The sequence below is a fragment of the Aotus nancymaae genome, unplaced genomic scaffold (genome assembly GCF_030222135.1).
Source record: "Aotus nancymaae isolate 86718 unplaced genomic scaffold, 86718_ANA_hifiasm-v0.15.2.pri h1tg000007l, whole genome shotgun sequence".
Classification (NCBI taxonomy): Eukaryota; Metazoa; Chordata; class Mammalia; order Primates; family Aotidae; genus Aotus; species Aotus nancymaae.
Genome location: NW_026988418.1, coordinates 15,120,436 through 15,148,003, shown reverse-complemented (window position 1 = coordinate 15,148,003; position 27,568 = coordinate 15,120,436). Strand labels below are relative to the sequence as shown.

Sequence of the window (27,568 nt, the reverse complement as noted above, 5' to 3'; positions counted from 1 at the left end):
ATACTTATTTCATGTCTTCTCCCCGCCCTGCCATTAGACTGAAATGAGTTTCAAGTGGGGACCAGGGATCACTTTGTTTATTAACAGTGTTTGGCACATCACTTCTTCGACATTCACTTAAATAAATTACTGCTCAGGTACAGGAGGAGTAGCACTTAAAAGGGTGGGGCAGGCAAGCTTACCCTTGTCTCCCACTGAATTTCCTTTTCCTTCCTTTCTCGGGCTTCTGCTCTTTGTCTTTCTTCAAGCCTGTGCTTTGCTTCAGTTGCTGCGTCAATGTCTCTGATTTTTAAGTTGAAAGTGACATCCTTCCAAAGGCTAAAACAAAGAGATAAGAGATGTTGGGAATGAAAGCCTACCACCACCCTGAATCTAGTATAGCACAAGTCAAATGGCTTCAAGTGCTGTAGGCCACAGACTAAATCTCCTTATGCTGGCACCAGGGCACTGGAGTAAGAAACAGAGATAAGGGCTCAGAAGACTCCACTGCTAGTTGTCAAAGAAGGAAATAAGGGCTGCCGGATAACATGATAAGGTCAACAGAAGAAAAAGAATAGGGAAGCTGAGACATGGGATTCTACTTCTGGCTCTGTGTCTTACTGTGCAACTCTGGGTCAATCAGTTTACCTCTCGAGGGCTTAAGTGTCTCTTACTATATACTGAAAGTGTTAGAGGAACTGAGAAGTTCCATTTCAGAAAAACTCCCTTGGATTTAACAATGTGGTGGAAAAAACAGTATGAAGGGAGAGAATACGGATCAAGATGTAAATTACAGAGGCTTAAGGTAGTTAAGATGTGGCCTTTATTCTCATTATTCCCATTTCAGGAAAGAAGGTAAAGAGAAGTTAGCTAACTTAGTCATCCACTACCACTTACTACGTACAAAGATAGTAAGTGGTAGTTCTGACATATCGAACCCAGGCATTCAAACCTGGTCTACACACTGTTAGGCTCTGCTCTACTGTTTCTAAAACCCAGCCCAATAGTTCCACTTAATGTCGGCTTACCTGCGGGATTCATACTCGTTCTGATCTTCCAACTTTCTCACTTTCTTCTTGATTATAGGCAACTTCTTGGTATCTACAAAGACTGTATTTTCCTAGAAAACAATAGAGGCTGATGGGGAACTAGACCCATAAACCCTTAATCTGAATGTTAAGCGCACCGTAGTGCTTTTGACATTTCAAATTCTCTAGGTCCAAAATATAGTTCACTGGCTCCTCCTGTTAATTTCATACCAGCTTTCCTCTTTGCTTGAGGAGAACACTGAGTGCAGAGTAGTACAGAGTGCAAGTTCCTTGAAGGAAAGGACTATCTTACTCATTTCGGTATCTCTGGTGCCAGGCAGTCAGTAAATTTTATTATACAAAATCTTTAACTGTGTGTATACACACTGTTTACTGCTTCATTTTATAAACATATCACACATACCTAACATTTACTGGGTTCTTAACTATGTGCCAGGCATTGTTTTACATATATTATTCTCAAGTGTTTTGTTTGAGAGCAGAGAGAAAAGTAAAAATGATTATAATCTGCTATACTGCTGGGAGAAGGTGGGGGAAGGAAAGAAAAAGCATGCCCTGAGATGACAGACATTAGAGCTGTCTTAAAGTTCCAGCTCTAATGTACTATAGAAGGAAGTGCATTATAACAGAAGTACTAATGAAGGAAGCCAGAACAAGGGATAGGGTACAATCTAACATACCCTAAACAAGTGGCAAAATAGAGGATCTTACCCCTGTTGCATATTTTGCATACATCACACCATTCCATTCCCCTTCAATTGAGCAAAAAGACTTCTTGTCATTTGGAGAACTGAACAGAAAAGGAAATACTTGTGTTAGTCTCAAGTTGAAAATTATTCTACCAAAGAATCTGCTCAGTGTGACCCAACTACAGAGTAGAGGACAGAAGAGCAACTGTGAAGTTTCTGACAAAAGTAACAGAACTGGACTCCCCAGGGCTAACTTTAAGAATGAGGGCCTTCAACAAGATGCTTATGAACTTGAGATCCCAAGAACAGTGGGTAGGGGCAGGAATATCCTATTCTGGGTGTTAAGACCATAACAGACTTGGCAAATTCCCTAACCTCAAGCTGTCTACAGCCTAGTGGAGACAGACATCACCATTGAGATTCTAGGTGGTAAGTGCTGTGGTGAGCTTACATGGGCACTGGGGTTTAGGAGCAAAAAACTGCGGATGTCAGGGTCAGGGAAGGCTTTGCTTTAGAATATAATGCTGGAGACTAGGCTTTCATCCTCAGGTTGAAAGGGACCTCTGTGCCAAATGGTGCGAACACTTTCCCTGAGCAAGGATCCATTCTTCAAAAGCCATAACAGACCTCTACTTGGACACACGAGTATGGAATGTGAGAAGACTAAGCAACACAACAATGGCCTGGTTAGGAAGGGCAAGGCATAAATAAGCGTGAAAGAGGCCAGAAAAGGGAGAAATGAACAGGGCAGAGGAAGGAGAGCTGCTATCAATGCCTGAAACTTTCTTTCCCACTGTCCCCTTCCCCCCAATGAAGGGCTTCAGAGGCAGAGAAAGTCAAGGTGGCATCACTGTAAAAGTTCCTCTTCTAGGCTCTGGACCGGCCAACTGACTGGCACTGTCATCTTTATTCATCTGACCCAAGAGTGTCAAATGGAAACAAGCCAGATGCCTGCAAAATGTGATGGTTACTGTTTTTCCCCAGCAAAGGCACAGATGTGAGGACTTGGAGGCACTGCTGTGGGGGTCACAAAATCTGCTGTAAGGACCAGCTTATGGTCCAGTCTGGCAAGAATAAATTAGGGATCCAAACTGGGGTTAGCCAGGCAACCTAGAAAGCCCTCTTTTTTTTTTTTTGAGATGGAGTTTCGCTCTTGTTACCCAGGCTGGAGTGCAATGGCGCGATCTCGGCTCACCGCAACCTCCGCCTCCTGGGTTCAAGCAATTCTCCTGCCTCAGCCTCCCAAGTAGCTGGGACTACAGGCACGCGCCACCATGCCCAGCTAATTTTTGTATTTTTAGTAGAGACAGGGTTTCACCTTGTTGACCAGGATGGTCTCGATCTCTTGACCTCGTGATCCACCCACCTCGGCCTCCCAAAGTGCTGGGATTATAGGCGTGAGCCACCGCGCCCGGCCTTAGAAAGCCCTCTTGCAGTTCAACATCTCAAGTCAGGTTCTTAGGAAGGAAACCTATCAATGACCTCTGACTGCTCTGAATATAGGTTTTAGGTCTTCTGATACCGATTTTAACAAAAGACATGACACATCAAATGTGAAACAAGCTTACAAAGACAGAACCATTCTTCCACAGTCCTAATCCAGAAGCTATATAGTTCAAGACAAAAGGCAATTATTTCAGAAAAGCTTTAGAGCTCTGAGGCAGAAAAAATACCTACAAAATCTCAGCAGTAATTCTGTGCTTCTTGCCCCCATAGAAGGGTTTAGTGTGGAAGATGATATTTGCACTATAGCCTGTTTTGGAACAATTAATATTGCATTCTCCTCCTAATTCCACCCAGGGCACTGTGAGGATAGACCTGCAAAATCAAAAGTTTTTAGGTAAGGCTGACAGTTAAGAGGAAAGATGGGGAAGGGGCATGTCTCAAGGAACAGCAGAGTCTACTGCTGATCAGAGGAAATGGACACACTTGCCTTCCATAGCCATTGGGGAATGTGAGAATGTAATGTTCATCATAGTCTAGACATGAGACACAGCCTGTGGAGAGAAGGGATAGAATATCTGATGAGTAGTGTCAAGTGGCTACAAGGCTTTCTTGTTGAGTTGATGGATACTCCATTCAATTTAGGGACAACCTGTCCAGTTCCCCTCCCTTGCTCTCAACCCCAATACCAATGTTTACTTGCTAACAATGACATCTAGTCTGGCTTTTGGGGCCATTTTCTTTTACTAGACAAGTGTCCACATCACACATTAGAATGACATAAAATTCTGTAACACGGTAGTCCACCCAGTGCCAACAGACTTACCCTGCCCTATGTTGTGTACCCCAATTGACATCCCAAGGAATTTTGATTTGGTCCAGATATGAGCATTGAATTGTATCTTCTTGTTAAAACACTCAGCATAAAAGGCTGAAACTGAATAGAAATTTTCAATTAGTACATTATTTACCTACAGCTACCTCTCCAAAATCACGTAACCTGGGGAAATAACTTGCTTCATAGGGAAATCCTTTACCTCTCAAACAGCCTCCAATCAGGCCAGGAGGTACCTACCTGCCTTTTATACCCTTTTCCCCAATGCAAGCATTCATTCAGAGCCATGTGGGCAGGACCATCCCTGAAATGATGCTGTGACAGATCCAGGAAGCTTAAAATCAAAAGGGCTATCTGTTCTGGTTTGCAAGTACGCCCAGGCCCCAGCCCCAACTTAGGCCCATAGAGTGTTTCCAGTTTTAATACTGCACTGAACAAACAAGATGTTGAAGGTATTTAAAACTGACCTTCCATATCCATGGATTTTATATCCACAGATTCAGCCAACTGTGGATCTAAAATATTCAGAGGCTGGGCTCAGTGGCTAACGCCTGGGAGGCCTTGGGAGGCCACGATAGGAGGATCACTTGAGGCCAGGAGTTTGAGACCAGCCTGGGCAACACAGTGATACACTGACTCTACAAAAAAATTAAAAAGGCCGGGCGCGGTGGCTCACGCCTATAATCCCAGCACTTTGGGAGGCCGAGGCGGGTGGATCACGAGGTCAAGAGATCGAGACCATCCTGGTCAACATGGTGAAACCCCATCTCTACTAAAAACACACACAAAAAAAATTAGCTGGGCATGGTGGTGTGTGCCTGTAGTCCCAGCTACTCGGGAGGCTGAAGCAGGAGAATTGCTTGAACCCAGGAGGCAGAGGTTGCGGTGAGCCGAGATTGCGCCACTGCACTCCAGCCTGGGTAACAAGAGCGAAACTCTGATTCAAAATAAATAAATAAATAAATAAAATAAAAAAATAAAAAAATTAGTTGGGTGTGGTGGCACATGCCCATAGTCCCAGCTAATTGGGAGGCTGAAGTGGGAAGATCATTTGAGTCTAGGAGGCTGCAGTGAGCTATAACTGTGCCACTGCACTCCACCCTGGGGGACAGAGCAAGATCCTGTCTCAAAAGAAAAAGAAATAATAATAAACATAAAATAAATAACAGTAAAAATTTATATTTACATAGCATTTACACTGTATTAGGTATTATAAGTAATCTAGAGATGACAAGTACATAAAAGGGTGTATGCATAGGTTATATGAATATAAAACACACCATTTTATATAAGAGACTTGAGCATCCCCGGTTTTGGTATCTGCATTGTACCAGGAATATACTGTGTAGAAACTACGTATCACTTATATAAACTGCCTCACAGTTGCTGAGGTCTCTACGGCACAAATTACTATATATAAGATGACTCTGGAAGCATTAAAAGTTGGTTTCCCAAATCCCTTCTTTTTATACATACTTAACTGGTGAAGCTAAGAGTCTGGAGCTTACAAAAGTAAAACATATGAGGAACCAATCATTTCCATTTCAGGGAATAGGAAAGACACAGCTAGCCACACAGCCATGGAGCTTTTAATCACCCACTTTAGACAGAAGAGTTTGAGAGCAGAGATTGCAGAGGAGCGCTGTAACTTACTGGGTGGATGATGGGAAACCTGCTCAGCCACGAATGTTACACTGTTTTTGGAAACCCAGGGAACTGGTCCTTCTGAAACTAGTTCCTGCAAGCAAATATAATTTTCTTTTGATGAGAAAACACAAATAACATTTCTGAGAATCTGATAACTGGGGTCTCTGCTCGCTCTACACACACCAAGCACCCTACATATATCTCTCTATTGTAGCACTTAATTACAATATTTTAATTGCTTTGTGTCAGTCTCCCTGACTAGACTAAGACATTCTTAAAGGCAAGGATTGTGTGTCTTAACTCAGGGCACACAAGAGTAGGTACTTATCAACGTCTGCCAAATGATTAAGAACAGACACAGACTTGTCTGTCTTCAGTATGGACTACATGTAATGCGTCACTTGGACAGGGAAATATATGGAGAATAATTTTACTGACAGATTATTATGTGTCAGGTGCTGTGGGCTATGGTTTTGGTTTTTTCAGTTCTAAAAGCCTTTTAACATGCATTTGAGTCTTCCTTGCTGGTCATTTTCTTCAACCACTAAATTTGTTGGAGCCTCAGAGCCAGTTCTGGGTTACCCGCTCTTCTGCAGCTATGCTGTCTTCCTAATTTTATCTAATTCTAGAGCTTTAAAATGCCATATGAATACTCTGAAAGCCCCATCTCCATCTCAGACCTCTCTTAAACTCCACACTCTTAAATTCCAACTCCCTACTTGACAAGCTTCACAGACCTCTGAAACTTTATATTTTATATTAGAGCTTCTGATTTTCCCTCCTCAAATCCAATCTTTTCCTTATCAGTAAATGACACTGCCACTGCTTAAGTGCCCATGCTGTCTCCTGTTCCTTACCTCCCCCAATCCATCAATCAGTTCTACCTCCAAAATAAAGCCTGAATTACCATGTCTCTTTTGAAATAATGTCAAAGCCTCCACAATGGTCTCCATGCTTCTATTTATGCCCCTTCTCAATTTATTTTTCACAAAATCATTCTAATGATCTTCTCAAGACAAAAATGAGATCCTGAAAAGCCATAAAATTATATTATGGCCTACAAGGCCTTGCAAGATCTGATTTCTACATCCCTATCCTCATCTCATCCTACTCTTTTTCCTCCTTCTCACTAAATTCAAACTATACTGATCTATCAAAAATTTCTTCTATGGGTGGTGACCATCTTTCGATCATTGCTTTCATCATTATTATTTGCCCCTAAATAAAATGAAATCTTGAATCAGTGTACAACTTAAGATAATTTTAAAATGTCAATGCAGAACTCACTGTGTTCTCTTCTGTATCATTTGGTAATGTCCAATGACACTGAAAGATCTCGCCCAAAATGGGATTGTATGGCTTTTTGGCAACTGATCCTTTCCTTCCTGCATGAAAGGCTGAGAGGTACCATTTCACAACCTGAACCATTCGATCCTTGGGATCCTTGTGGTCACTAATGCTGCAAGGGAGAAAGACAAAATTTAATGTCCTTCTTTTTGATAGAAAACAAGATGATGCAGTGACCCCCAGCAGGTCCACCTAAGTCAGGCTGAGAGGACTGAAGACCTAGGACCAGGAGCTAGCTCAAAGTTTCTTTTTAAAATAGGGGCATAATATATATAATTAAATGCATTGGTCTTAGTGTTTTGTTTTGTTTTAATTCCAACAGGTTTTTGGAGAACAGGTGGTGTGTTTGGTTACAAGGATAACTTGTTAAATGGCAATTTCTGAGATTCTGGTGCACCCATCACCCGAGCAGTGTACACTGTACCCAATGTGTAGTCTTTTATCCTTCACACCCCTCCCACCCTTCCCCTCGAAGCCCCGAAGTCCACTGTATCATTCCTTTGCCTTTGCATCCCCCTAGCTTAGCTTCCACTTATAAGTGTGAACATATGATGTTTGGTTTTTCATTCCTGAGTTCCTTCACTTAAAATAATGGTTTCCAACTCCCTCTAGGTTGTGAATGCCATTTTTTTGTTCCTTTTTATGGCTGAGAAGCATTCCACAGTATATGTATGCCACAATTTATTTGCTCTTTGACTGATGGGCATTGGGCTGGTTCCATATTTTTGCAACTGCAAATTGTGCTCCTATAAACATGCATATGCAAGTGTCTTTTTCATATGACTTCTTTTCCTCTGGGTAGATACTCGGGAGTGGGATTGCTGGATCAAATGGTGGATCTACTTTTAGTTCTTTAAGGCAGCTCCACAGTGTTTACCATAGTGGTTGTACTAGTTTACATTCCCACCAGCAGTGTAGAAGTGTTCCCTTTTCACCTATCCACATTAACATCTATTATTTTTTTAGGCCGGGCCCGGTGGCTCATGCCTATAATCCCAGCACTTTAGGAGGCTGAGACAGGTGGATCACAAGGTCAAGAGATAGAGACCATCTTGGTCAACATGGTGAAACCCTGTCTCTACTAAAAATACAAAAATTAGCTGGGCATGGTGGCGCACGCCTGTAGTCCCAGCTACTTGGGAGGCTGAGGCAGGAGAATTGCTTGAACCCAGGAGACGGAGGTTGCAGTGAGCCGAGATCGCGCCACTGCACTCCAGCCTGGGTAGCAAGAGTGAAATTCTGTCTCAAAAAAAAAACCTATTATTTTTTGAATATGGCCATTCTTGCAGGAGTAATCTCATTGTGGTTTTGATTTGCAGTTCCCTGATAATTAATGATGTTGAGCATTTTTTCATGTTTGTTGGCCATTTGTTTTATTATCATTAGCTTTTCCTTTTTGATGGGATTTCTTTTTTTTTTTTTTTTTGCTGATCTGTTTGAGTTCCTTGTAAATTCTGGATATTAGTCCTTTGCCGGATGCGTAGTTTGCGAATATTTTCTCCCACTCTGTGGACTGTTTACTCTGTTATTTCTTTTGCTGTGCAAAAGCTTTTTAATTTGACTAAATTCCATCTATTTATCTTTGCTGCATTTGCTTTTGGATTCTTGGTCATAAAGTCTTTGCCTAAGCCAATGTTCAGAAAGCTTTTTCCAACATTATCTTCTAGATTTTTTTTGTTTTGGACACTAGTGGAAGGAATCTTCTAGAATTTTTATGGTTATAGGTCTTAGATTTAAGTCTCTGATACATGTTGAGTTGATTTTTGTATATGTGAGAGATAAGGATCCAGTTTCATTCTTCTACATGTGGCTAGCCAGTTGTCCCAGCACCATTTGTTGAGAAGGGTGTCGTTTTCCCACTTTATGTTTGTGTTTGCTTTGTCGAAGATCAGTTGGCTATAAGTATTTGGCTTGATTTCTGGGTTCTCTATTCTGTTCCATTGGTCTATGTGCCTTGGTCTTAGTGTTTTGTTTGAGGATTTGACAAATGCATATATCGATTTAATTAATCATCACTTAATAAAAAAAAATAGAATATTTCCATTAATCTAGAAGGTTTCCACATCTCCCTTTGCAAACAATCACCACATCTTACCCTGAGGCAAATACTACTTCTGGTTTCTAGTATCATAGATTAAGTCCATGCAAGTGCATTGCTTAATTGTCAAATAATTGGATATTTTCTCCATGTTATCAATTACTAATTTAATTCTTTCAAAGGTGTAGAATATACCCTGAATGATTCCAACTATTTTAAATTTATTAAGACTACTCTGTATATGTTCTATCTTGATGAACATTTCACATGCACTTGGAAAAGACTACGTATTATACAATTGTTGGGTAGTGTTTAGAAAGGCCAATTGGGTCAAGTTGATTTGATAATGCTGTTTAAATCTTCTATAGCCTTCCTGATTTTTTGGGGGGCGGGGAGGTGGTGAAGGCAGAGGCTACTCGCTTAATCAGACCTTGAGGGAGAATTTGTGGACTTGGCTATTTCTCATTTTAGTCAATTTTTGTTGCTGCATGTGTTTTTAAGCTGTTATTAGGTACATATACATTTAGGAGTATTATTTATTCTTGATAAATAGACGCTTTTATCATTACAAAATATTCCTATTTGTCTCTAATAATATTTCTTGTCTTAAAAGTCTCCTTTGATACCAACACAGCTACAGCAATTTTGCTGTGCTTAGTGTATCTTTGTCTATCCTTTGACTTTTAACCAGTGTCTTTATATTTAAAGTTTCTCTCTTGAAAATATCATATAGATATATCCTGCTTTTTTTATCCAGTCTGACATGAAGTGGCGTGTATATTCTATTTACATTTAGTGTAACTGTTGATATAGTTGGGTTTAACTCTATCATCTTGATAGGTTTTCCACATTTCCCCTTTGTTCCTTATTCCATTATTTCTCCTTTCTTAGAAGTAATGGAGTATTTGTACTATACTGTTTAATCTTATCTATTGGCTTTTGAGCTGTACTTTTACTTTTTTAAGACAGGGTCTTCTTCTGTCACCCAGGTTGCAGTGGTGTGATTATAGCTCACTGCAGCCTTAAATTCCTGGGAGTGCATTACCCTCTTGCCTTAGCCTCCCAAGTAGCTGGAACTACAGGTACACATCATCATGCCTGGCTTATTATTTAAAATTTTTTTTGTAGGGACAGGGTTATGCTATCTTGCTCAGGCTGGAATCAAACTCCCGGTTTCAAGCAATCCTCTCCCTTTGGCCTCCCAAAGTGCTGGGATTACAAGCATGAGTCACTGCACCCAACCTGTAAATAAAGTGGTTGTTTTGGGGGCCTCAAAGTTTAAATTCTCACACATAAAAACTACCCTTAAATCTCAAATCTATACCCAATTAACAACTGGTATGTTCCATTTTTACTTAGACATGTTACAAATAAATGCTTAAATTTTACTTTTAAAATTATCTGTTAATTTAAACACTGCTATATTTATTTAAATTTCTGCTTTTTGGGAATTGGTTATTCTTTTAAATCTTCAAGAAAAAAAATATATATTTATCAATGTTAGCCAATGTGTCCGCCCAGCATGAAACTTCAGTGATATGTATCTGGCTCAGTAAACCAGTCTAAGACTAAGGAATGCAGAGAAGATGAACTGACAACATTCCCCATTACAAAAAAATTTCTTGCTGCCAGCCAAGGCAATGTAACTCACCTCCTTGTAAATGAATTCACCTTTACATTACTTCTATCTCTCATACATATATAATATTGCAAGCTTTACATTTAAAATTTATAAATCGTCTATAATTTGGATACTAAATTGTATGTTCCTCAAGGGCAGACACTGACATTTCCTTTCTCCAACTCTTAAGAAAGTGCCGGCCGGGCACGGTGGCTCAAGCCTGTAATCCCAGCACTTTGGGAGGCCGAGGCGGGTGGATCACGAGGTCAAGAGATCGAGACCATCCCGGTCAACATGGTGAAACCCCGTCTCTACTAATACAAAAAATTAGCTGGGCACGGTGGTGCGTGCCTGTAATCCCAGCTACTCAGGAGGCTGAGGCAGGAGAATTGCCTGAACCCAGGAGGCGGAGGTTGCGGTGAGCCGAGATCGCGCCATTGCACTCCAGCCTGGGTATCAAGAGCGAAACTCCGTCTCAAAAAAAAAAAAAAAAAAAAAAAAAAAAAAAGAAAGTGCCTAGCAAACAACAGATGCTTTAGAAAGGTTTGCTGAACTCAGATAATTAAATTTCATTAGGATATAGTACAAATAATTTAACAGTAATTGCCAGTACCTGGATCAAATAAACTTATACCATTGGTCTTGTAAATACTGGCGACCTATTAATGGGTTCTTGAGAATTTTTTAAAGTGTTAAACTTGGTTGCCTAACAACATCACCCCCATATAACTTAATCAAACAGGTATCCAGTATAAACACATTATTCAATACCACAAAATACCCAGAAATGTTTGAAAGGTGACAAGGAATCCATCTATCCTGCAAAAAAGGCAGAAAGCTATTGAGTAACATCTTTAAAAGTTGGAAACTACCATTTTCAGTTAAATACCTCACAAACAGGTCCGGATGTGCAAAAAAGTCTGCATACATTTCTAAAAGAGATCTTCTTTCAAGAATAAATGTTGGAAGAACTACCTGAAAAACACACACATTTGACCCTTGAAGAAATTTCTCTTCAGATAAACAGATCTTTAAAAAAGAAAAGAAAACAAAAAACCATCTCATTCAAATCATGGTAACATCCCAGGCATGCTTCCAGAACTAATTCTCAAACTGTTCAGATTCAGAAATGCCTATTAACCTGCCCAGCAGATCAAAAACAAAGAAGGGATTTTGAATGTTCAAATGTCACTTCCTCTATGCAACTTTCTTTTTCTCCCTGAGTGTAGTAACATCAACAGACTACTCAACAGACTCATTCAGAGAAATCCTTTGATGCCTCCTGTCTGCTGGACATTACATATACATTATTTTATTATTTGTATATTACATACATATTATCTTACAACAGCCCTAAAGAAATTATTAGCCCTGTAATGAAGAAATTACCACAATGAAGAAATATGAAGCCCAGAAAGGGTAAAAAAATTTTTCACTGTCCCATTGTTAATGTGGAATTCAAAACGGGATCTGAGTTTGGAGCGTGTGTGCACTTTCCTCTTTACTGCTGTTGTTCTATCATCATTAGACAAGTGTATAGAAAATCTATGATAAGCACCTACAATCCAAGAACTAAGTTTTATTCACACTTGTGCTCTCATTACTATTTATACAGTAAGAAACTTTTAAATGAGCAATTAAAGGAATAAACAAAAGGAAGAAGAGAATACAGACTGGGAACCAACAAACTGGAATAGAGGAAGACATGAGAAAGATGAGGATTAACCAATAAAAAAAGAGAAGAATTCCATTACAGAATGGGAATGGAAGAAGCGTTTCTGAAATGAGTATCAGCTTATCAATCATTCATTACGAAGTAGAACACCGGAGTAAGCAAAAATTTCTTCACATTTAGTAATAACCACATATCCACTATATTCAAGGTCCTGCATGAAAAGGACCTTGAATATAGTGGATATTCAAGATCCAGCCCAGTTGGAGGCTGGGCGTAGTGGCTCACACCTGTAATCCCAGCACTTTGGGAGGCTGAGGTGGGCGGATTCTCTGAGGTCAGGAGTTTGAGACCAGCCTGGCCAACATAGTGAAACCCCATCTCTACTAAAAATACAAAAATTAGCCGAGTGTGGTGGCTTGTGCCTGTAGTCCCAGCTACTAGGAAGGCTGAGGCAGGAGAATTGCTTAAACTCAGGAGGTGGTGGTTGCAGGAAGCCAAGATTGCGCCACTGTACAGTCTCGGAGACAGAGCAAGACTCCATCTCTAAATGAATGAATGAGTGAATGAATGAATGCAAGCTATGGTGGAAGAAAAGGTAAGTATGAGAGTATTACAAGAGCATTTAAATTGTAGAGGGACTGTGACAAACATCATACAATAAATGCTCTAAGCACTTTGGAAGTTCAGTTCAAGGAAATACCATGTTCTGTTTGGGGGACCAGAATGAGGGCAGGGCTGGGAAACAATTCACTGAGGTGACACTAGAGAAAAGCCTTAAAGAGTAATGCTATGATAAAAGAACAAGACATGGAGAAGAGAGAGAAAAAAAAGACAAGGATAGGAAAAGGGGTGTGACAGGGATTAATCAGTGAACCAGTGTGGCTGGATATATAATGAAAATATAAAGTGGCCTGACGAACACAAGCTTGGAAAGGGACACTAAGACTGTAACACTTAGAATCTTCATTATGAGACTCTCAGCATTTAAATATTAGGTAAACTTTTTTTTTCCATAGAACATGTAAATTCATAATCCAAATAGGGTTAGATTAGCAGGTAAGCTGATATACTTGTGTAGTATTTTTAAAAACTACAAAGTATTTGAAAACAAACTTTTGGGAAGTCTCTGAAGTGAGAAAACATTCTTATAAAAGACACAAATTTAAGGCATGATTGTAATAATACTTTGGACTGCATAAAAGGAACAAGACTTTAGAATCTGTTGGCAATCATAGCCATCTGTGCCAATAAATATTTCAAATATTTTAAACACATTCAGTAAAAATTAATTATGATTAATTTCATAATATAACAAGCTTTTAGCAGCTATGGACTCAAATATGGATTTGCAGAGAAAATCGTGTGAGCCAAGAATTACAACTTGACTGTGGCAAACATATTTGGTTGCCTCCCCACATCCATGCTTCACCCCCAACAGAACTCTGATTCAGTTCAGGTTCAGCTATGCGCTGCCATGGCCCTCTCCCACGTCTCAAGGGGTGAATGTGGATTCATTTAAACCAATCTTTGAACATCCCCCTTGCCAGTGACAGGTTTAGGCATGAGCATATGCCTGATGCTGGCCAATGAGATTCAACAGGAGGCCTAATGGGTCACTTCTGGAAAAGAACGTCCTTCCTAATAACAGCAGCAACAACAACAACAGAGCCAGCAGCTGTGCAATCTAAAGATTACTGAAGCATTTCTAGGGACAAACTCCTGCAAATATTCTCCTACCTAGAACATTCCTGGTAAGTGTGTTGGGCTTCACAAATAAATGTTGTCCTTGTGTTTCTGCTCTCACTTAGATTAGGGGCATAAGGTTTAATTATAGACACTTATTTGAAGGTATTATGAATGAGTCTTTTTCTTAATGGCCCTCTAAATCCAAAATAAAATGGGAGTTAACTACTGACAAAGGCACTGGAGTTGATTTTGCTCTAACAAAAGTAAAAGCCCTAAATTTAATAAACTCCCCAAAGCTGGGCAGAACACTAATTTAATCAATATAAAAGCTACTACAGTTCAAGCCTTCAAGATAAAGGCAGCAGTGGAAAGATTACAGGTTTTAAAGTCATGGACCAGATTAGAATCTCAGTCTGCCACTTGATATGACTTAATATGACTCTGCCACATTACTTCACCTCTGAGTTTTAGTTTCCTGATGAAGTTAACAATAATGCCTACACTGTGGTACTGTGGTGGGAATTAAGTGAAAGGGTGAGGCTTCAAGCACAGTGGCAGGAATATACAAAGGCACCCATATATGAGTCTCCTAATTCACGTGTGCATTCTGTTGAGAGCTCCAAGTTAAAATTCAAATTCAAATCCAGACTACGATAATTTTGCATAACTCAATATGTGTCATACAATTTTACATTCACTATAGTCTCTTCCAATCCTTACAACAACCCTCTGAAACAGGATACTGTGTGTCCAATTTGCATAGAGAACTCTGAAGTCCACAGAGGAAGAAACTCACTGAAGCCCATGCATGGTTTGCTAATAGCAGAGGTAGGATGAAAACACAGATCCTCTGACCCTAAGACTAGAACTCTACCAAATCTTAATCCATACAACTCATACACACTATTCTCTATGAAATTATCCTAGCTTCACTTATTTTATCATTTATAAAATTTTTACTTATCTACACATATATTAAATCACAAGAAAACACAAGTATAAACGGAAGTTATGTCATTTTACTACATTTGCAGGCACACTCACCATGCAATCACTGAGAAACCATACATACACATTTAGACTTACAGCAGATTTGGTTCTTACCTTAGTAAGATCCATCCCAAGCCTAACCTGTGACAAGAGATGCATAATAACGCTCTTGTGCTCCTCCACGGACCCTGCCTCCGCATCATCATCTCTATCGTCATGTGAATCGAAAAGGTCTAAAATAAAGCACAGCTTATTAGACTGGTGCTAAATTGGGCCAAACTGTGCTGCTAATAGAATTACAAATATTTTTAAAGAAAAAAAGTTAAATTCTCAAAGGTCACTCACCAGCATCACTTGTTCCATTGGACATGGAAGAATTAAGTGATTCTGTGGTATCTGGACGTTTTAGACTATTGCCTGAGCTGCTGTGTGTCAGGACCGAGGCAGATCCAGAAGAACTATAAAAACATTAATCACTTTATTAAGCTAAAGAAAGCAATTTAGAATTATGGTAAGCTAGACTTGTACATGCATGCTGGTTACATGCATGCATACATATGCTTTAGAATTCTCTCCTTGCCACCCTCATTCCAACATTGTAAAGTGTGATAACAGGGTCTCTTGTATTATCCTTTATGCATAGGACATGCTCAACATAGCCATGTTGATAGTCGTGGCCTAGAAGTCACCAAAATTTAGTAAGATCTTTGTCTCTGCATTTAAGTTTAAAACTAGAGTTCATTTTCTGATTTTGTTACTCGGTATACATCTAAATATGTCACATTCCTTGGCAACAATTCCAGAAACTCAAAAACAGCAAGTCTCAGAAAGATGTCTTGTCTTTATGTTTGAGATCCTTTGATAAAAGCCCACGTTGATATTAACATTCTTCCTAATCATTAAAAAACTGTACTTGAAATTATAAAATAAATTATTTATACAAGTAAATTTATGTTAACTGGCTTTTATGAGCCAGTTAACAGGTCTAAAGAAAGATTCTTCTATTATTAATAGATTATCATACCTGTGGTCATATTTTATCGTAAGTGCGTGTGTGCATGTGCGTGTGCGTGTGTGTGTTTGTGTGTACATGTATTTATATTTTTCTTAGAGACAAGGTCTCCCTATGTTGCCCAGGATGGACTTGAACTCCTGGCCTCAAGTGATCCTCCCACCTCAGCCGCCCAAGTCACTGGGTTTACAGGTGTGAGCCATCATACTCAGTTGGTATTTGCATATAAATAAAGAAAAAAAAATCAAAAAGGCATACAATTTATTAAATGTAAAAATTGAAATCGAATTTCTCACACTGTATTTATAAAATCGTACACATATAACAGTCTTATTACAAATCTACAGGTATGAAAACATATTATGTTTTCTAATCTAATCATTGTTTGCCCTTGTTACTTACCTTTTTATTTTTTTAAATTAATAAACTTTAAGAGCAGCTTTAGGTTTATGGTAAAACTGAACAGAAAGTACAGACAACATCCATATACTCCCTGTCCCTAAACATGCTAACCTCCCGATCAACATCCCATACCAGAGAGGTATGTTTCTTACAATCAATGAGTCTACACTGATACATCATTATCACTCAAAGTCTACAGTTTATATTAGGGTTTACTCTTGAAGTTGCATGTTCTATGGGTTTTGATAAATATATGACAACATGTATCCACCACTGTATCATACAGAATAGTTTCACTGCTCTAAAAATTCTTTGGGCTCTGAATATCCTCTAGAATATTAGGATATTCTAAATTAGAATATATTATGTATTCTAGTTTGCCCTGGTTACCTACCTATTTTTCAAAATTCCTTGAGTAACTAAATATTACTTCTTTGATAATTTAGTAGATTACAAGGTATTATAACTAATGTCCAAGTCACCAGTTTTGAGAGGCAATGGAAAATATGTCTAAAAGACCTAGGTAAGAGAACCAAATTATCATTAAATGATAGAACTGGGGCCAGGCATGGTGTAATTCCAACACTTTGGGAGGCCAAGGTGGGAGGATCATTTGAGCCCAGGAGTTTGAGACTAGCCTGAGTAACAAGGTGAGATCCCATCTCTACAAAAAATAATTAAATTATTAAATTTATTAAATTAATGATTAAATAAAATAAATAAAATCATTAAATAAATTACTAAATTATTAAAATTGCAATGAGCCAAGATTGCACCTCTGCAAACTCCTGGGCTCAAGTGATCCTCCCGCCTTGGCCTCCCAAAGTGTTGGAATTACAGGCATAAGCCACCATGCCTGGCCCCAGTTCTACCATTTAATGATAATTTGATTTCTCTTACCTAGGTCTTTTAGACATATTTTCCACTGCCTCTCAAAAGTGGTGAGTTGGACATTAGTTACGGTACCTTGTGATCTATACTACTCAATTATCAAAGAAGTAATATTTAGTTACTCAAGGAATTTTGAAAAATAGGTAAGTAACCAGGGCAAACTAGAATACATAATACATTCTAATTTTAGAATATCCTAATATTCTAGTGTTCTAATACAGGCAGAGCCCAGCTTGGGGAACAGAGTGAGATTCTGTCTCAAAAAAAAATTAGCTGGGCATGGTGGTGTGTGCCTGTGGTTCCAGCTACTGGGGAGGCTGAGGTGGGAGGATCACTTGAGCCCATGAGGTTGAATCTAAAGTGAGCTGTGTTTGTGCCACTGCACTCTAGCCTGAGTGACAGAGTGAGACCTTGTCTCAAAAAAAAAAAAAAAAAAAGTACATGAAAGTTATCTTTAAAATGCTTTGTGCCTCTGCGATGTATCTTCAAAATAGAGTAAGTCTTTTAAAATCAATTGACCTAAAAACCCCCAATCCTATAAAATATGAATCTTATTTTAGATGCAATTCCAAAGGTCCTATTTAAGCAGTGCTTTTTCTCCTTACCCATGGTTAGAAACCATGTCTGGGCCAAGTGAGATACTCAATAAGGCTGTAAATGGGAAAAAATGGGATAAATTTTTAGCCATTTCATTATTTACCTTGTTCAGAACAAATGACATAAAGAAAACAGTTAAAAACAACATCTATGTATACAGGAAAGTTTTACCTGCAATGGGTTAAGTTGTCTACAATTTAGGCATAAAATCATAAAGTATACTAAAAAATTTAAAGCCCTGAATTATAATAACAATTTATTGTGTACCCTGTATGTGCCATACACAGTATGTCTATATCTACGTAACCCTAAACATAATGATACTCATAATAAACAGATGCTTAGAGTTTCAATAACTGGCCTGAAGTCACACAGCTGGTGAGTAGTGGAGCTATTTATAACACATGTCTGGCTCCAAAGTACAAGTTCTTTCCAACATGTACTTTCATCTCATTTATAAATGTGTAAACTACACTGCTCAATAACATAGTTCACATAGAAGCTATCATTAGTATAGGTCTTTAGAAACAGAATAGTGAAAGGACTTAAGCTTTCAAGTTCTCTTCCTTCAGAAACGGAAAAACAAAAAACAGTAAAAAGAAATTTGACCTCCGAATTAGAAAATTAGCAGTAGCAGCCTATGACCAGCAGATGTCACAAGCTCAAATGCCTACAGATGACAGGCAGAAAATACGTAGATAGGGCCAAGACCTAAGATAATATGGAACTGGGGGCCAGCATACCCAACCTGAAAGGATCTAAAGCCCTGTTAAAATAAAACAAAAAACAAGTCTACAGAACACTGTGCTGCCCAGATAAAACATCTGCAGTCCTTGCTGGTTTGGGCTTCTAGATTAGGGTATACCTTAGGAAGAGTGAAACTGAGGGAGAAAAGGAACCCAGACTGGGTTAGTTGGACATAAAAACTTAACTCTGGAGCCTTTCAAAGAGATTCATGAACTATGTATTATGGGACAGGGAGAGCACAGAAGGAACCTTAACAGCAGGAATAGGAGAAGTCTATGAGCCTGTGCGTGACTTTGTAGACCTGCCTATTACAGGTACAACAGGTGTTTTAAATGTTTTGATTTTGTAGAAATTTTGGGAGAATCCCTTAAACTGGGGCCAGAGAGTGACTATCAGTGATGTTACCAAGAGCTAACCACATATTATCAAGCTTTTACTGAATACAGTCATATGCTTTTAAAGGATGGATAGATGAGTCCATTTACTAGCAAGTGATATTCAATTGCACTTTATTTAGAACAACAGCAAATGTCCAATGTAAGAGATTGTCTTTAGGCTACACGTAGTGGCTCAGGCCTGTAAATTCCAGCACTTTGCGAGACTGAGGCGAGCGGATTGCCTGAGGTCAGAAGTTCAAGACCAGCCTGGCCAACATGGCGAAACTCCATCTCTACTAAAAATACAAATATTAGCTAGGTGTGGTGGTGGGCACCTGTAATCCCAGCTATCTGTAATCTCCAGGCTGAGAGGGAGGAGAATCACTTGAAACCAAGAGGTGGAGGTTGCAGTGAGCCAAGATTGCACCATTGCTCTCCAGCCTGGGTGACGAAAGTGAAACTCCATCTCAAAATAAATAAATGACTGTCTTTAATTCTGTTTTAAATATTAAATAATGATTGAACCCTTCAAAAATTAGTAATAACCTTTTACTTTGGAATTTTCTTCCATATCTTATTTTCTTTTAACCCCATTATAAAAACTTTTTTCAAAATTAAATTTCTATTGGCAAACTGCTAACAATGGTTTCTCAATAGTTTATGTTTTCGTATTCAAAATGAAGAAAAGAAACTAATATGCTAAACTAACTCCTTTCTGCTATACTGGGCTTCTTTAGTTGTAGATTAAACTTCCCCTCTACGTCTTAACCATGTATATTCACCTAGACCACATATATTTCACTTTGTCCCACATTCAACAGCTGAATTGATGCTAAGTCAGAAACTTCATGAAGCAATAGTCATTTTCCATATACATGCTGAGATTTTGAGCAGCTATTATACAGTCATAATACAATGCTATATTTCTTAATTCATGACTATACTTAAGAGAACTAGAGTCTTACACAGCATTTCTTAAAGAAACCAGCATTCAAGGTCTAAGGACTGGCTGAAGGTAATTAGCTTGAAAACTCACATTTAATTATTTCCAAATTTGTACTATCTTAAAAAGCAAAAACCCTAGCTATAGTAACAGTACCAACCCCTGAGAAAGCAGAATTGGAAAAAAATTCCCAAGAAAAACTAAGCCAACTATTAATACATCTATAGCAAATACAAGTAAAATGAAAGTAAATCAGTAATTCTACTTGTTTGTTTTTTTTTTGAGACAGAGTCTTACTCTGTCACCCAGGCTGGAGTGCAGTGGCACAATCTCAGCTCACTGAACGCCTCCTGGGTTCAAGTGATTCCCCTGTCTCAACCTCCTGAGTAGATGGGATTACCGGTGTGTGCTACCACGCCCGGCTAATTTTTGTATTTTTTTAGAGATGGGGTTTTACCATGTTGCCCAGGCTGGCCTCAAACTCCTGGACTCAACTCATCCACCTGCTTCAGCCTCCCAGATTGCTGAGATTACAGGCATAAGCCACCACACCTGGCTCCCTAAACGTTTTTAAATAAAATTAGTGCCTTAAAGCCAGCACAGAGAGACAGATTTGAGGTGGACTTCTGTTTCCTTGTAAGTAGACTTGCAATAAAAAACTTTTCTTTTTTCAAAAACCCAGGTCATAATAATGGCTTCTAGCGCATTGGACAGTGAGCCCCTTTTGCTCCGTAACACTGTAGGAAATAAATTTCTGTTGCTTGTAAGCTACCTAGATTACTATATTTTGTTATGCCAGCCTAAAAGGACAAAGATACCATACCATGTATCCCATTAGATTATAAATGCCTGCCTATTCCCCTAAAAGTCCCTTGTGGGCAGGGCCTGGGTCTTTGTAACCTTGATATCAACCTAGCACAGTGCCTGGTTGATAGGTGTTGAGTATTTCCACTCTAATTAAAAAAAGGAAAAAGTAATAGGAACCTCTTATTTGTATAATGCTTCATAGCTTATTCACTCTCACTGGACCCTCTCCTGATGTTGGTACCATAAAAATGGACAGAATTCAACTAATAACACTGGCGCATTACTACAGGTGATGCTATTTATTCCATTTGGAGTAATTTGGATTAAAATAAAAACTCATATAGAAACTAGCTTTTGCTCAATAAGCCAACTGAAAACAAGTTGTCCATACAACTATTATATATCAATAAAAAAATTCTACTAAAAGGTTGCCCTTTTTATTGTTACCAAATAATAACTGATGAGGCAAGTCTGTCATTAACACTAGTCTCAAAATCAAGGTAGATTTTTAAAAATCAGGAGAATCCTCATGCCTGTAATCCTAGCACTTTGGGAGGCGGAGGTGGGCGGATCACGAGGTCAAGAGATCGAGACCATCTCAACATGGTGAAACCCCGTCTCTACTAAAAATACAAAAAAATTAGCTGGGCATGGTGGTACTTGCCTGTAGTCCCAGCTACTCAGGAGGCTAAGGCAGGAGAATTGCCTAAACCCAGGAGGCGGAGGTTGCGGTGAGCCGAGATCGCGCCATTGCACTCCAGCCTGGGTAACAAGAGCAAAACTCTGTCTCAAAAAAAAAAAAAAAAAAACAGGAGAATCATTTAAATACATATTCTAATCATCTACTTACTCTATTAAGCGCTTTGGGGATGAGCCACTTTGATGGAATTCGTCGGCATCATAAAATTCATCTTCACTGCTAGAGTAAGAGAACTCTGGGACTGTATTTGGAGACAAGTTCACATGGCTTGGAGAAGTTAGACTGCTACTTGGTGGTGAATGGCCACTGCCTAGGAAGTTAAAAAGGCTTTAATTAGAGAAAAACGTTGGTGATAGAGAAAAAATTAGGGAGGTGGAGTCAAAGCAGACTTTTCTAAAATCAAGAGTTTGGTTAAGCTTTTAAAAGTCGCTGCACTATTTATAAAGAAAATCCACATTTAAATTCCACACAGAAAATGGCAAATCATGATATAAAATGGGGACACAGCCTTTTAAATGAAACAAAAAGCTATGTCCTCATTCTATAATTAAAGATTATCATTAATATTAGGAAGAGGGCTCTTATGATTATATGAGTTGTGGAGTTCCAAGTCCCAAAACAGATACCATTACCAATGGGACACCAGGGTTCTTATTTTACACTGCAGATCCAGATACCTAAAAATGCAGCAGTGAGGGCCAGGCGTGGTGGCTCATGCCTGTAATCTCAGCACTTTGGAAGGACTAGGCCGGCGAATCATGAGGTCAAGAGATCGAGACCATCCTGGCCAACACAGTGAAACCCTGTCTCTACTAAAAATACAAAAATTAGCTGGGCGTGGTGGCGTGCATCTATAGTCCCAGCTACTTGGGAGGCTGAGGCAGGAGAATTGCTTGAACCCGGGAGGTGGAGGTTGCAGTGAGCCGAGATCGCGCCACTGCACTCCAGCCTGATGCCTGGCAACAGAGCGAGACTGTCTCAAAAAAAGAAAAAAAAGCAGCAGTGATGCCAGGCACGGTGGCTCACCCCTGTAATCCCAGCACTTTGGGAGGCTGAGGTGGGGGGATCATGAGGTCAGGAGATTGAGACCATCCTGGCCAACACAGTGAAATCTTGTCTCTACTAAAACACAAAAAGTTAGCTAGGCTTGGTGGCGCACACCTGTAATTCTAGCTACTCAGGAGGCTGAAGCAGGGTAATTGCTTGAACCTGGGAGGTTACAGTGAGCCGAGATTGTTCCACTGCACTCCAGCCTGGCGACAGAGCAAAACTCGGTCTCAAAAAAAAAAAAAAAAAAATCAGCAGTGAACCACTGGGAATGCAGAATGGAAAGAATATTAAGACCACATGAACATTAAAATACTGCAGGATATCACATTCCTATCATTCAATGTTTTTTAGCAATCACATGGAAAATGCACAAACCATCCAAATTCCTCTCTTCTTTACCACCTAAGTCAGAGGCTCAGAGGTGGAGATAAAAATAGAGGGCTACTATGAGAAGAATGCAGAAAATGAAAAGATTCAGAAGAACATTTTTCTATTCCTAAGTAGTCTAACTAAAGAAATGGAAATTAATGGAGACACAGAGAAAGAAGACTGCCATCTAATCTCTGAGATGATTATCTGGTACCTTGTCTAGTAATAAAGAAAGAACAAAAAAGTATCAAACCAATCGACAAATGGAGTATTAAAATCAATATAACTTACTGAGCATCTAAGGGCTGTCAGGCAATTTATACTAATCTACAGATGTCTGGTGAAGACTAAAGTTTATTAAGTCACTGATGGCAATCTGAAAGCCAGGGCCACAGTTCTGGAAGAAATTGAAGACAGCAATAAAAATGAATTCAGGCTAGGCACAATAGCTCACGCCTGTAATTCCAGCACTTTGGGAGGACCATATGGGAGGACTACCTGGGCCCAGGAGTTCAAGACCAGCCTGAGCAACAAAGTGAGAGCACGTCTCTAAAAAAAATAAAATAAAATAAACTAGCTGGGTGTGGTGGCATGTGCCTGTGGTCCCAGCTCAATGAGAGGTTGAGGCAGGAGGATCACCTGATCTGAGGAGGTCAAGGCTGCAGCGAGTTGTGTTTGTGCAACTGCACTCCAGCCTGGGTAACAGAGTGATATTTTGCCTCAAAAAAAGAATCCAGCGTCACTTATGGATTTCTGCCCATTCCTATATCTATGGTTCAATAGTTATGAAAAAGAACACATCAGTCTGCCACATTTAGTCATCACATTCACAAAAGTATTTTATTTTATTTTTTTGAGACAGAGTCTAGCTCTGTTGCTAGGCTGGAGTGCAGTGGCGCAATCTTGGCTCACTGCAACCTCCACCTCTCGTGTTCAAGTGATTCCCCTGCCTTAGCCTCCCAAGTAGCTGCGACTACAGGCACGTGCCACCATGCCCAGCTATTTTTTGTATTTTAGTAGAGACGGGGTTTCACCATGTTGGCCAGGATGGTCTCGATCTCCTGACCTCGTGATCCACCCGCCTAGGCCTCTTAAAGTGCTGGGATTATAGGTGTGAGCCCCTGTGCCTGGCCCCTTGTAAAAGATAACACACAAAGTTCACCCCCTAAAAGGTCATGCTTATTTTGGAAATTTCAAAGGGTAGCTCACCTTCTTAGTAAATAAATTCATATTCTCTTTATTACCCAACAGAAAAAATAAGAGAGAAAAGCAGCTTTTTCTTATTAGAATTTTAAAAAATGACCAGGAATTGCAAATGATTAAGTAGCATGCAAATATTCCAGGTGATCACACAAATGAAAATGTATCTAAGAAGAAAATAAGTTTGAGTGGGAAGTGCAAACAAAAGATCTGAGATTTACTCAGAACAAACATTATTTCTTATTCCTTTATTACTTTTTTGTATTAGCAAGAGAAGTAAAGGAAAGAAAAGTAGAGACAATGAAGTTAGGATGAAAAATCAAATAAGATATAAATCACAGAAAATTTAAAAATTTTCTTTAAATCTATTTAAAGTGTTAGATTTCTGGAATATCTTCAACTGAAATAGTTTTCAGAAGACAATCTTTAATTTTTATTTTCTGGAAACAATTTTTGTAAAATTAATGTACATAAGAAGAGCTTCTCACTTTTTTTCTTTTTTCTTTTTTTTGAGGCGAAGGTCTCACTCACTCTGCCACCAGGCTGGAGTGCAGTGGTGCGATCTCGGCTCACTGCAACCTCTGCCTCCTGGGTTCAAGCGATTCTCTTGCCTCAGCCTCCCGAGTAGCTGGGACTACAGGGGTGTACCACCATGCCTAGCTAATTTTTATATTTTTAGTAGAGACAGTGTTTCATCATGTTGGCCAGGACGGTCTCAATCTCTTGACCTTGTGATCCATCTGCTTTGGCCTCCCAACGTACTGGGATTACAGGCGTGAGCCACTGAGCCCAGCCGAGCTCCTCACTTTGAAAAAGTCTCTTGCTAGTTTTATGTATTTCAAAACAGAAAAATTTTGGAATTTTGGCTGTTTCAAAATTCTGACATAAAAATATGAATAACAACAAACAGGTACTATTTTTTAAATGAAGAAGAGGTGACATAGCTCAGGAAATACAGAAGTCAGCCAAAATATGTCAATTTCATTATTCAAATTGCTTATCAAATTGCTTATCAGTCTTTTTCAAAGAGCTTCAAGTAAGGGAGCTGTTTTTTTTTTCTTTCAAAATTCAAAGGCATCTGCCCATGCTGTTAAATAGTAAAGACTAAAGTAATACCATAAGTACCTTTACTAATTTGAATTTTTAAAATCACATGGCCATTATCATTATTACATAGGAAAAGTCCTACCCAGGAAAAAAAAAAAAATCTGAGGATGAACAAAGAGGCTGATCTCTGATCTCCCACCTCTTCAAGAGTGGTTCTGGTTTCCAGTTTTTACAGTGTGAAAAATGCTAGGTGCTTCCTTGAGTTTGGTTCTACAAGTTATTCAACATAAATTTAATTATTTTTAAAACAATAAATCTAGTATCTAGCACTGATAGCATCCCTGTAAAACAAGAAAAAAAAAAAATAAAGATCGTAAGTCTAAACAAATTAAGAAAATGCAAGCCAGGCACAGTGGCTCACGCCTGAAATCCCAGCACTCTGGGAGGTCAGGGCAGGCAAATCACCTGAGGTCAGGAGTTTAAGACCAGCCTGGCGAACATGGTGAAACATTGTCTCTACTAAAAATACAAAAATTATAGGGGCGTGGTAGCACACGCCTGTAATCCCAGCTACTCAGGAGGCTGAGGCAGGAGAATTGCTTGAACCCGGGAAGTGGAGGTTGCAGTGAGCTGAGATGGTGCCATTGCACTCCAGCCTGGGTGACAAAGTGAGACTCCATCTCAAAAACAAAAAACAATACAATGAAGTATCTTTTTTCTGACTACAAAATTGGCAAAAAGATAAAGATTGATAAATGTTTTCTAAAAAATACACATATGCCAAAGGTGCTGTACAAAGATATCACCGAAGTATTGCTTATAATGGAAGGACACTGGAAACAACTTAAATGTCCATTGGTAGAAAAAACAAGCAATATCTGCCCAGGCAGCTGTAAAAAGAATGCTGTAGACCTAATTTTACAAACATGGGAAGTTCTCTAAGTGTTCTTTGTTAAAGGAAAAGCGAAAGTCACAGAAACACATGACCTAACTTAGGTTTAAACAAAAACAATAAAAATACACAACATAAGTGTATATGTACATACATGTATGCAAATTATAGGAGGAGAGTAAAGAGGACTTTCAGTTTTTATTCTAGGCACTTCTGTATCAGCTTCACAGATAAGACAGTATGCAAGTCTAGCTGGAGTAAATTTTTCAAAAAGTCAACATAGATTACCCAAATATATCTTAAGGTTTAAAAAAAAAAAAAAAAACTCTGCAATATTTTATTTTATTTAAATTCTAATTATTCCGGGCATGATGACTCATGCCTGTATAATCCCAGCACACTGGGAGGCTGAAGCAGGAAGACTACTTGAGCCCAGGAGTTTGAGACCAGCGTGGGCAACACAGGGAGACTCCTCTCGACAAAAATTTAAAAATTAGCCAAATGTGGTGGTATGTGCCTGTGGTCCCTGCTACTTGAGAGGCTGAGGCCTGGGAGGTCAAGACTTCAATGAACCCTGATTGTACTGCTGCACTCCAGCCTGGGTGACAGAGTGAGACCCTGTCTCAAAAATAAAAATTAAAAAAATTTTCTTTAAAAAATAAATAATAATTACTTATGAAAGCTTCTCTTTCAGTCACAAAGCTAACCACTTCATGTATGGAACTGTAATGTTAAAACTAAGATTATCTCCAACAGAAATATACAACACATTTATTCAACTTTCCCCCCTCTCTCATCACAGGTTACATACAAATATTAAATGTTAATGAAGAGTTATGAGAAATAAAGAAATTCTGCAAATCTGTACCTGTACTATTTGGTGTAGGAGTCTGATGATGTCCCAAGGTAGCCAACACAGGCCCAACTGGTAGGGAAGATGGACGTTGCTCTGACTTACACAACTGAACAGGTTCTAGGAAATTTGAACGTGTAAAATAAAGTACAGAAACAGCCAAACACACATTCTGTTGCCTATAATTGTTTGGGATTCAAAATCCTGAAGACCAGTAATTTTTGAAACTCTATTTCATTAAGTCTAGTTCCATGCTACTCCTTCCTTCTGACTTCCTAGCCTCTTAAACTCGATGATAGGCTAAAGGGTACTAAGACAAAAGGCAGGATATCAAAAGACCAGCCATAGTAGGTCAATACTGCAGTATAACTAGCTCTGTAAAACCAACAAATTCTGATGTGTTTCTGAGCCTCAAACTACAAAAAATCTGAAGTGGCGTACAGTACCTCCTCCTCTTTAGCCCTGAGATTAAGCTAATTCACTTAAGGAGTAAAAATTCACAAAAGGATTTCACATACTTATTATTTAAAAAGATTTTTCCCTTTTATAGTATAATTTCTGACTTCACTATGCCATCATTGAGAACATAGAAATGTTAGATACAACAAAAGGGCAAAAGGAATTAGTGTAGCTAGGTATTAGCCCCGAGCCCTTCTTTGCTAGTTTTTAAAAATAGTATTGC

General features: G+C 39.0%; 1 protein-coding gene across 9 annotated transcripts in view; it reads right to left on the bottom strand.

Annotated features, from left to right (window-relative positions):
* Positions 1-27,568, bottom strand: part of OSBPL9 (oxysterol binding protein like 9) — a 209,562-nt gene that overhangs the window by 19,700 nt on the left and 162,294 nt on the right. For all 9 annotated transcript variants that reach the window (XR_001104578.3, XM_012434521.3, XM_012434520.3 and 6 more), the window contains 13 exons: positions 26,902-27,006; positions 21,626-21,785; positions 15,345-15,457; positions 15,114-15,232; positions 11,538-11,623; positions 6,930-7,101; positions 5,649-5,733; positions 3,987-4,097; positions 3,651-3,714; positions 3,395-3,535; positions 1,740-1,818; positions 1,008-1,099; positions 183-318 (listed from right to left, as the gene is read on the bottom strand). Coding sequence is in view for 8 of the 9 variants with exons in the window: in XM_012434521.3 (XP_012289944.2) it covers positions 183-318; positions 1,008-1,099; positions 1,740-1,818; positions 3,395-3,535; positions 3,651-3,714; positions 3,987-4,097; positions 5,649-5,733; positions 6,930-7,101; positions 11,538-11,623; positions 15,114-15,232; positions 15,345-15,457; positions 21,626-21,785; positions 26,902-27,006 (1,463 nt within the window). In the remaining variant the exon portion in view is untranslated. The remainder of the gene's footprint in view (positions 1-182; positions 319-1,007; positions 1,100-1,739; positions 1,819-3,394; positions 3,536-3,650; positions 3,715-3,986; positions 4,098-5,648; positions 5,734-6,929; positions 7,102-11,537; positions 11,624-15,113; positions 15,233-15,344; positions 15,458-21,625; positions 21,786-26,901; positions 27,007-27,568) is intronic.